The sequence below is a fragment of the Diabrotica virgifera genome, chromosome 6 (genome assembly GCF_917563875.1).
Source record: "Diabrotica virgifera virgifera chromosome 6, PGI_DIABVI_V3a".
NCBI lineage: Eukaryota > Metazoa > Arthropoda > Insecta > Coleoptera > Chrysomelidae > Diabrotica > Diabrotica virgifera.
Window position 1 is genome coordinate 112628484 of NC_065448.1, and position 12052 is coordinate 112640535.

General features: G+C 31.4%; 1 protein-coding gene across 1 annotated transcript in view; it reads right to left on the bottom strand.

The window, feature by feature from the left end:
* Window positions 1–11655, bottom strand: part of LOC114336253 (solute carrier family 2, facilitated glucose transporter member 8-like) — a 33873-nt gene extending 22218 nt beyond the window's left edge. The window contains exons 1-2 of the mRNA XM_028286582.2: window positions 11178–11655; window positions 7577–7692 (exon numbers count right to left, since the gene is read on the bottom strand). Of these exons, the coding sequence (XP_028142383.2) occupies window positions 7577–7646 (70 nt within the window). The 5' untranslated portion in view covers window positions 7647–7692; window positions 11178–11655. The remainder of the gene's footprint in view (window positions 1–7576; window positions 7693–11177) is intronic.
* Between the last annotated feature and the right edge of the window lie 397 nt (window positions 11656–12052).

A 12052-nucleotide genomic window follows, 5' to 3' on the forward strand; every position in this document is an offset into this window, starting at 1 on the left:
AGTATATGCCCAACTGAATAATACAATGAGAATAATTGCTGGAGTTATCAAATCCACCCCGCAATGGCTCCCAGTACTGAGCCACATTCCACCACCTAAACGACGATGCATACACGCACTCACTAGTGAGTACAGAAAGATAGTAGATAACGAGAACCTATCAATCCATCAAGATATAGATGCCGCCAACGGTAACCGTCTACGCTCCAGACGACCACCAATAAAAACAGCAAAGGTGGCTGTGGAAATTGAGTTCAATTTAACGACAACATGGACTCGAGAATGGATTGAACAACAAAATAGCAACTTACCCTGCATCACACAAAAACCACCAGGCTTTGACTTACCACGCAACACATGGTCTATGCTGAACCGAATCAGAACCCAACACGGCAGATGTGGTTACATGATGCACAAATGGGGTAAACGATCATCCCCACTCTGTGACTGTGGACAACCACAAACCATCTATCACATCACAGAACAGTGTCCCACAAGATCATATTATGGCAGGTCAGAGGATTTCCTGATGGCGACTCCAGAGTCGATAGACTATGTAAATAAGTTAGATATACGTTTGTGAACCTATGTATTGTCTTATACAAAATATATGTAAATGTAAATGTGTCAGGTGCCATACGCTGAATAAAATAAATCCTTTATATGTAAAAAATTTGAATGAATTTTGAATTAATTAGTTTTCAAATAAGTACATTTACCAGAAATAGTCGTAACGTAATTGTGGTAACCATAGTTTTACTTATAGTTTTATTTGTCAACTTGACAGTATTTAATTCGTTATTTAAATTTAATAGGCCCTAGGGCGTTATATCGTACTTAATAGACTTCGAAATAATGTCATTATTTGTCAAAACTAGACCAGTCGGACATCAAAGACTTAAAGAAACCAGTTGTACCCAGACTTTACGCAGATGATATGATCGTGTTTATCAAGGAAAAATGTCTTAGCACCATAGCTTAAAGTCTTCGGCAATGCATAACTTCCTTCGAACGTTGGTCTATGATGTCTGGATACAATTTTTCCCCAAACAAAATAAACTGCATATTATTCTCAAAAAGAAACATAACAAAACAACAACTATAATCAATTTTCTTATACAACCAGAAACTAAACTATACTTCACACATAAATTTTCTGGCTATGATATTCGACGAACGTCTGTCGTGGTAAAGTCATAATAAAACACTAACTCTTTCATGCCAAAAGGGCTTAAATTTATTAAGATGCCTAGCAAACAAGTCTTGGAGATCTGATGGTCTAATGCTGCTAAAAATTTACAGAAGCCTTATTCGATCGAAAATTGATTAAGTATGAATGTATTGCATACATATCTGCTTGCCCTTCAATATTAAAATACTTAGATACTATACAATACACAACACCGCATTAGAAATAATAATTCTAGGGGCTTACAGGACAACGCCTGTAGAAAGCCTATACTGCGAACTGGGCGAACCAGCACTATCTTATATATATACACCATTATTAGGCATCAACGTCCTTCGGTAGGGATCTATGGAGGAGTATCAACATGCCCCAAACCCTTATCTCTTGAAGTACCGCTCCTACGTAGGCCGATCAGACACCAGTTTATTCCAGACCAAGACCAGTAGATTCTATTGAATTTTATACTACCGACGTAGGTCTTTTATTAATTTCAAATGACCTGGCTGAGGCTCGAACCGTCGATCGCAAATCCACTAAACTTGTCGATCGCAAATCCACTAAACTTTTCGATCGACTGCACCTCTGTCAACTGAGCCGTCGTGACAGACACCAGAACTATCTTTCAGACGACAAATTCTTAAAAATAAAATAAAAATTTCTTTTTTAATTCAGTTGCAATGCGAAGACAAAACAATCGTACTTTTCAATTAGAATACGGAGCGCAGTCCAGTCCTCTGAATCGCGATTTTCGACTCTAATTGGAGTCTCATCGGAGAGAACGAAGGCTTGTTCTCCATATTCTAACCGATCAGCACCAAGAGCTTTTCCCACCCATTGCAACTGAAGTGAAAATATTAAGTGACTAGCGTCATCTGGCAATTAAAAGATGAAGTTTTCAATCCTAATAGCGTTATTAATAATATTTAAAAATATTAAAAATATTACTTTAAAACCATTAAAATATTACCAAATATTTTTCTTTTGTGGCTCAGCTAGCATCCAGTTTGTAAGTATAACCAACTTGCTCTAACCTTTGTCAATATTTAAATAATAACTTTATATTCATTAAATCGGTTATACTTATTTTTAGATCGAACACTGATGATGATTTTTAAAAAAAAAATCGAAAACGTTTTGTTGTGATGTAGGCCTTTTAAGGGATTTTTAATAAAAAAATTTTTATACCTTTTACAAAGGATTTCTTTCCAATTACTAAAAGATTTTTAAATTGAAATCTTATTGGTCCATTTCCTTGGTAACACCTCCAAGGCTTCTAAAATTTGCAAGCCATATGGATGCTGAAGCGAAGAAGACAAGAGGGAATTCAAAAACTTACAATTCACGACCCCGTCTGTTCAGCTGGTAAATTCCAACAGAAAATGGACCTAGTTACTCAAAGGAGTAAAGACTAATATAAAAATAAAACAGAAATTTCATTTTTAATTCAGTTGCAATACGAAGGCAAAACAATCTTACTTTTTAATTAGAATACGGAGAGCAGTCCAGTCCTCTGAATCGCGATTTTCGACTCTAATTGGAGTCTCATCGGAGAGAACGTAGGCCTGCTGCTCCATAATCTAAGTGACTAACAACGAGAGTTTATCCCCCACACCACAACTGACGTGAATGGATTAGGTGACTAGCGTCATCTGGCAATTGAAAGGTAAAGTTTTCAATCCTAATAGCGACATTAATAATATTGAAAAATATTAAAAATATTACTTAAACATTTTTAAACTGAAAACTTATTGGTCCATTTCCCTGGTGATACCTCCAAGGCTTCTACAATATGCAAGCCAAATAGATGCTGCAGTGAAGACAAAAGGAAAGGAATTCACAACCCCCGTCTGCAGCTTGGTAAAGTTCCAACGGAAAATGGACCTAGTTACTCTATAGGAGTAATACCGATATAAAAATAAAAATGTATACCATTTTTATTCAGTTGCAATGCGAAGGCAAAACAATCTTATTTTTCACTTAGAATACGTAGCGCAGTCCAGCACTCTGAATCTACGATTTTCGACTCTTATTGGAGTCTCATCGGAGAGACTTAGGCCTGCTGCTCCATACTCTAAGTGACCAACAACGAGAGTTTATCCCCCACACCGCAACTGACGTGAATGGATTAGGTGACTAGCGTCATCTGGCAATTGAAAGGTAAAGTTTTCAATCCTAATAGCGACATTAATAATATTGAAAAATATTAAAAATACTACTAAAAGATTTTTAAATTAAAAACTTATTGGTCCATTTCCCTGGTGACACCTCCAAGGCTTCTACAATATGCAAGCCAAATGGATGCTGCAGTGAAGACAACAGGGAAGGAATTCTACACTATGCAATTCACAACCCCCGTCTGTAGCTTGGAAAAGTTCCAACGGAAAATGGACCTAGTTACTGTATAGGAGTAATACTAACATAAAAATAAAAATGTATACCATTTTTATTCAGTTGCAATGCGAACATTCTTATTTTTCACATAGAATACGGAGCGCAGTCCAGCACTCTGAATCGACGATTTTCGACTCTTATTGGAGTCTCATCGGTATACATTTTTATTTTTATATTAGTATTACTCCTATAGAGTAATTAGGTCCATTTTCCGTTGGAACTTTACAAAGCTGTAGACGGGGGTTGTGAATTGCATAGTGTAGAATTCCTTCCCTTTTGTCTTCACTGCAGCATATTTGGCTTGCATATTGTAGAAGCCTTGGATGTGTCACCAGGGAAATGGACCAATATGGTTTCAATTTAAAAATCTTTTAGTAATATTTTTAATATTTTTCATGTCGCTATTAGGATTGAAAACTTTACCTTTCAATTGGCAGATGACGCTAGTCACCTAATCCATTCACGTCAGTTGCGGTGTGGGGGATAAACTCTCGTTGTCGGTCACTTAGAGTATGGAGCAGGCCTACGTCTCTCCGATGAGACTCTAATAAGAGTCGAAAATCGTCGATTCAGAGTGCTGGACTGCGCTTCGTATCCTAAGTGAAAAATAAGATTGTTTTGCCTTCACATTGCAACTGAATAAAAATGGTATACATTCTTATTTTTATATTAGTATTACTCCTATAGAGTAACTAGGTCCATTTTCCGTTGGAACTTTACCAAACTACAGACGGGGTCTACACTATGCAATGCATAGTGTAGAATTCTTTCCCTTTTTTCGTCACTGCAGCATCCATTTGGCTTGCATATTGTAGAAACCTTGGAGGTGTCACCAGGGAAATGGACCAATACGTTTCCAATTTAAAATTTTTTTAGTAATATTTTTAATATTCTTCAATAGTATTTGTCGCTATTAGGAGTGAAAACTTTACTTAAAAAAAAGAATGTAAATTGAATATTTAGGGCTATTTTGCAAGTACATTAGTAAGTAATCATAACCATATTTTTATTAACAGTCGAAATTTCAGCCATCTTTTTCATTTTTATATGTGGGATTACCTATTCTATTTTAGGTTCACTGATGAGAAAAAAAATGACCAAATGAGAAGTAAAAAAAATGACTAAATGAGAAAAAAAACATGAAAAACTAAAATTTTAGAAATATAACTTAAAAGGAAGTTATTCTTATTTATTAATACTATTTTTACAAACATTTAAAATAAATAAATAAACCTAAAACGAAACAATCAGAAAAAAAAAACATGAAAAACTAAGAATTCAGAAATATATCTTAAAAAGAAGTTGGTCTTATTTATTAATGTTATTTTTACAAACGTTTTCTTTCATACATCGGCATCGAGATATACAGGAAATCCAGCTTTTTAACATCTACCTAAGTTTAGAAGCAATTTCTATAAATACATGGTCGTAATAAGTCTGTTTTTGGAGATATTTAAATTAAAACTTTCTGGGGCTCCAGAGTATCATTATCTATGTATATGATATATCCTTGTAAAAGTGAATCTAGTTCTTTTGTAGCATCATCAAGGCACGTCAATTGTTTGTACGCCACCACATAAAATGCTCGTTTTATATGGAACGCTAATGCTGGAAAACAACTCTATCCACTTTTATTTGGATATCATATAGATACTGAGATTCTGAAGCTCCAAATTGTTTCAATTTGATTGTCTCCACGAACAGACTTAGTACTTGCAAGACGTACCACTGCAAAAGTTGCTCTAAAACCTTATGTAGATGTAAAAAAGCTGAGATTTCCTGTATATTGTATATCTCAATGCAGATGCACAAAGGAAAATGTTTGCAAAAATACAACTAATAAATAAGAACAACTTCCTTTTAGGTTATATTTTTGAAATCTGAGTTTTTTATTGTTTTTTCTCATATAGTACGAAATATAGAAGAAAAAGTTAATAGAATGAAAGGTGATACGAGGTGCTGTATGATGATTTAATTATAAGATTCGATTATACGAAATTAAACTTTAATAAAAATAAACATACAGTAATTATTAGGGAGCGGATTTTATGCTAAATGCATAATGCATGCATATTTCGCATATTTGAGAACTTTACTAAATTTTGCATATTTTTAAAAAAACATGCATATTTTGTGCCTATTTAAAAACATTTAAGTCCAAAAAAAATTTTTAATTTTTTAATTCGACACAAAATATTTCCCCGCACAGGCTGTTCTATTAATTCGAGAACTACCTGAAGAGAGACGGCTTATTCACTGTCTTTTTATTTTTTCTTAGAAAATACCCGATCTTTACACAAACTACTTATAGTGCTTATAGTACGCCGTTATAAAATGATTGTAGGATGTTAAAATGATGAAGGATGGTTAACCGGGAAATCAGAATTTTATTTACTTTTATTATATTTAGTAGGTACCTATAATTCTGGTGATTCTTTTAAATCCCCTATTGTTAAGAGGATTTACACCTTTAACCATAGTTTTACGATTTTCTAACGGAAATTATTAACGGAACATATTAGGGGTGAATTCCATAATGTAAATGTACTAATAAGTAGCGTAAAAAAAGTATTCGTCAAAAGTCCTTTACGGGTCCAGATGTACAGGAACAAATTACAAATGTACCTTTACCTCCCGAACCAGTACTGACTAGGTGGGGAACTTGGTTGGAAGCTGAAATTTTTTATGATGAACATTTTGTTGCAATTAAGCAATTGCTTTTAGAATTTACCGCCGAAGACAGTGCTGCTATTCTATTATAAAGGCACAACATATTGTTAGAACAACTTCATTGGTAAATCAGCTATCTTTTATCAAGACGTATTATAGTTTTATAGCAAAAATCATAAATAATTTAGAAAATCGGAAAATGTCTTTAACAGAGTCCGTCGAAATAGTTAGAAATTTTAAAGCAAACATTTCGAAAGTTCCCGGTGAAATCGGTAATTCAGTTAAAAAGAAATTAGAATTGGTTCTAGAAAAAAATAATGGCTTTAAAATTTTGGAGGACATATGCGAAATTTTTAATGGAAATTTTGAAATTTATTTTGGTGCAGAATAACAAGTTATTTTAAATACGCCCCAATTACTAATGTTGATGTTGAAAGGAGTTTTTCAAGTTATAAAAATATTTTACCTTGTCAACGAAAATGTTTACTCGTAAAAAAATTGGAAAAGCACATTGTAGTGAATAATTATTATAATCGAAGATATATATAGTGATATTGTTGTTTTATTTTAAATAGGTAACTATTGGTATCAGTTTTAGTAAAAAATGTGAATAATGTGTTAAAAATGTGAAAAATAATGATTTTATTTGAAAGATCATAAATAAGATTGCCTCCCCCCCTATAAAAGAACCCCCTAGAATAGAATAGAACAGTAAATTTGTGGTTTCTCGAAATGCGCATTTTTTGAATGTTTGTGCATATCTTGCGCATATTTCGTAATTTTTTAATGCATATATATGCGCATATTTCCTCAAAATTTATCGCATATAAATCCGCTCCCTAGTAATTATTAAACAAACTTTGTTTGGAAGTCTATGAATTAAGCTTTAAAATGAGATTTTGTAAAGCTCCTTTGCATGCCGAGTTACGATCGAAAGGGCTTTGAAAAATAATTAATTTGCAATTTTTAACTTGCATTTTGCACTAATCTTAAACAAATTTTATTGGAAATTTTTTTATATGTTTTAATTTATGAGCTAGTGCCGTAAAAACAATTATTAAACAATTAAATTTTTTATCATAATTTTTTGACCACTCTGACCGCAATCCACCCTCGAAATTCTTAATCAGCAGCCAAAAATCCATAATATACAGGTGTGTTTGCCCATCAGAATTGAAAAGGTCAAGGTGACTCCTATTTGGCGCCTAGACTAATAGTACTTAATGTAAAAAGGTAATAAAAGTAGAAAACTTGACAAAAGCTATTTGTTTTCTTCGGTTTAAAATAATTTTAGTTTAGAAAATTTAAGGTACTGAATTCACCAACCTGCTAATACGGCCGATAACTGTCGCAAGGTTCCTTTAGAAATATCGGTGAATCCTGGAGTAACAAACATTTTAATTAATTTCTTGGGGACAAATCTCAATTCATTAGTGTTGATTCTGTTAAAAAATATAGGTATTAAAACAATATTACAAACTTACATAGATCTTTTACAAAGTTTATTTTTAAAAATTAGGTATAACATAAAAACCTAAAACATATTTATAGTCCAGGGTAATAAGGATTTTCTCGAGACACTCAAAGATCCAGGTAGCTGACTACTTTTTTAGTTATTGTAGACCTATGGGAAGAAAACCTACCTGTTTCCCGCCTAGAGTGTTCGCTTCCGTTTTTTAGTTATTAACAATTTAGTGCAAAAATCGCGATTTTTTCGATTTTTTGCACTCCATTCAAAAACTAAATAGTTGACATAAAATTACAAAATTCAGTTTTTTAGAACATTGAAAAACCTTCAAAATGCCGATTTTTGAAAGTTAAAAAGTTAATTTGTTGCTACGAAAACTTCAAAATAAGTGAAAATCGTTATTTGTTAATAACTTTTACTAAAACTACCTTAGAACTTTAATTATTTAAATTGGTTTTTAAACCCAAGGTTGGATATTGAGGTACTTAACAAACCCTCAACATTTGAAACGGTTTATACCAGAGACCTTTATTTTCCAATAAGATAAGACATAAAATATTGAAGATAGAGCAATTCTGAGTACGCGAAATGAAAGTATAAAAGTGATAGTATCAAAATGTATTAAAAAAAGATAAAAAAAAGTGATTAATATAGTCAAAAATCATAATGCCAAATTTTTAAAATTTTGTAGTTTATAAACATTTATACTAACTTTAAAAATGTTGTCCGTAGAAACAATCTTTTTATATATTCGGAAAGATAGTGTTTTAACACGAATTTTCAAATAAAAAAATTTAGCCTGGGCTCATTTGGGACAAAGTTAGCCATGTGTCTTTTTGAATTCACAGCTAATTTGTTTATAATAATTGAGTAATCTCATTAATGCCATTTTAAAAAGGGGATTTGTATTTTTTCTTAAAATATTTGCACAAACATTATACCTTCACAGCACCCTCTACGATTTTTCAAAAATGTAGTGCAAACGATTACTAGGGGGAACCTAAAAATCCAGCGAGTTTAAATACCGAAAAAACAATTTCAAACGAATATAATTTGTAGGATGAAGTTTTCGATCCTAATAGCATTATTAATAATATTTAAAAAATATTAAAATATTACTAAAAGATTTTTAAATTGAAAACTTATTTTCATTTTATTTGAATATAATTTGCTTTATCTCCGGAACAACTCAATGGATTTTGATCTTTCTTCTTTTAATTGGTATGTAATTTTTACGTAGAGTACAAATATGCAATTTGTTTATAAATTTGTTAATTAATAAACAGTCTAATTTGTTTAAACAATTCTTGAAAAAATATTTTTTTTACAAAAATCTATTTTTTTAATCATAGTAGGTATCATTAATGATCACAGAAAACGTTAAAGTACATTTTATTAAATAAATGATTTTTATTAGATAATTATTTACTGAAGATAATTTATTTATTAAAGTATACCTTAACTTTTTCTATGATTAATAAGGATAGTATGATTAAAATCATGGATTTTTGGGAAAAAATTATTTTTTCAAAAATTGTTTAAACAAATTAGACTGTTTATTAATTAATAAATGTCTAGACAAATAACAGATTTGTAATGTACAGAAAAATTACATACACATTAAAAAAAGAACGATGAAAATATAGTCAGTAGATCCCGAGATATAGAAAATGATAATCGTTTTAAGTTGCTTTTTTAGTTTTTGAACTCTTGCATTTGTCGGCTCCCAGCTCCCCCTTCACTTACCATGACTAGTCACCAATTAAACTTCATTTTTAAAAATTCGTGTAAAATACCAGCATTTCTAATATGTAAAATGACTTTTTCTACAGACAATATTTTTAAAGTTATTCTAAATGTTTTTAAACTACAAAATTTCACAAATTTGGCATTAGGATTTTTGACTATATTAGATAACCTTTTCATCGTTTTTTAGTATATTTTAATAGTATTAGTTTTCTACTTTCATTTGGCATACTTAGAATTGCCCTATCTTCATTATTTTCTGTCTTATGTTATTGCAAAATAAAGGTCTCTGGAATAAACAATTAGAATAACTCTTAAACTAATTAATGGATCATTCTCAAAATTTTTGGGGGTTTGTTAATGCCCAACTTTAAGTGAAACACTAAAGTTCTAAGGTAGTTTTAGTAAAAGTTATTAACAAATAACGATTTTCTCTTATTTTGCAGTTTGCGTAGCAACAAATTAACTTTTTAAGTTTCAAAAATCGGCATTTTGAAGGTTTTTTAATGTTCTAAAAAATTTAATTTTGTAATTTTATGTCAATTATTTATCTTTTGAATGGAGTGTAAAAAATCGAAAAAATCGCGATTTTTGCACTAAATTGTTAATAATTAAAAAACGAACGCGAACTCTAGGCAGGAAACAAGTAGGTTTTCATCCTATAGGTATACAATAACTAAAAAAGTAGTCAGCTACCTGGATCTTTGGAATATCCCGGTTTAACGAATACAAATTTGAGGTCCCGAAACGTTTTTACTAGCCACCAATGATCGGTTATTAGAATATCCCGGTTATAGGAGTACTTTTGATTGGCATGAAGGCTATTTCAATAAGCGGGTTCGACTGTATTACTATTTTTATTGGAAATAGGCCGAAATTTTACTTTACACTAAGTTCCTTTTTACGATTTCTCTAGAAATCGTTCTCAAAATACGAATTTTACAAAATTCAACACATTTGGTTTTTGTTATTTGGTGAAAATTATAATATTTACTCTTCTACTCTTCTTAAATATATTTGAAAGGGTACTACGTGGGAACAACACACTATCAATCTAAATATACCATGAAAACTTACTACTCTGACAACAATATCCATAACTGAAACCAAAGGCATACAGATATTAAAAAAAAATTGGAAATTGCGCATCTATCTCAACCACTTCTTCGACCACGAGATGAAAAATCATAATAACCATCACATATCCAATAAATTTAAGCCATAGTGAATTTTGGAAACCTCCAATGCTGCTATGAGGCATCATAAAAAAGACATTCTTATGTACTTGTATATCAAATTTATGTTTACGAACACTAAGATGTCTGGTACCTACATATGTATATAAAAATGAGAGACAAAGAAAAATTATTAGACAGGTGCCTATGATAGAGAAACCAAACGGATAACTTAAATAAGACTGGGGACTAGATAAACGATGAAATTGGGAGACCTGAAACCAGAAGTCAACAGAACTAATTCAAAGGCATAAACAAATAATGTAAAACCAAAAATAGAGTAACTTTAATAACTTTTGCAACAAAAAATTATTTCTAATAAAAACAGCATACCATACGTGTTATTAAGCTCTAGCTATGTTTTTAGTGCAGTAATATCTTAAATCTAAGAATCTGTCTTAAATATTTTGTCAAAGGTGTTTTGTAATTGAATATTAGTTACTTTATTTTTAATACTTCTAATCAAATATAATCTTACCTTTTTTGTACTTGTTGGTATTGATTTGGCACAAGTCAAGAACGAAGCTCTTATCATCAACAAGTAAAAATATCACTTTTGATAAAGGTCACATTTAAATTATGTACTACAAAATATAAGTATAAAAATATGCTGTCTTCTTATAAACCTTCCATTCTACACTGATATCAAGAACGGCTTTTGTAATTATGTTTTTGCCACTTATTGTTTCCTTAGTATCATTGTTGGTTGCACCAGAGAACAATAACCACACCACCAGAACAATAACCACATGTGGTTATTGTTCTCTGGTTGCACCTTAAATTAATATTGGAGCGTGTTTTATAAATATTGCTGTTATACGAGGTATGTTCTTTAACTTTCTAGACTAAGGCAAAAAACACATTATACAGCAACGTATTTTTGGCGCAGTGTATTTTCTATTGGTGTAGTGTTTATTATATACAGAATATTTTAATTTGTTTTATTATTCATTTTGGTCTGTAAACTCACATGTTGGCGTAGTACAGATCGTTAAGTTAATTGAAAATTAACGATAAATTGACTGCTACCTACAAATTATAAGCAAAATAGCTTGAACTTGCTTATATGTTTAATAGTCTAATAGGCCTGTCACTGAGTTGCAGAGTGTGATCTCAGCTGATAGCTAAGTTATATTTAAGGTGTTTGTGATTTTGGTATATGTGATGAAAGTCGTCGGCCATCAACTGTAAAACATATCCTGGCGCAGACTGTGGAAGCGATCATCAACTCCAGGTATTGACCGTTCGACTTTGTTTTAAAGTCCCCAAAAGAAGACCCCAGAGAAAAGTCATATCTCTAAATCCATCAAAAATCAATGACTTCCAACAAAATCTAGTAGAAGCGCTTTCTTT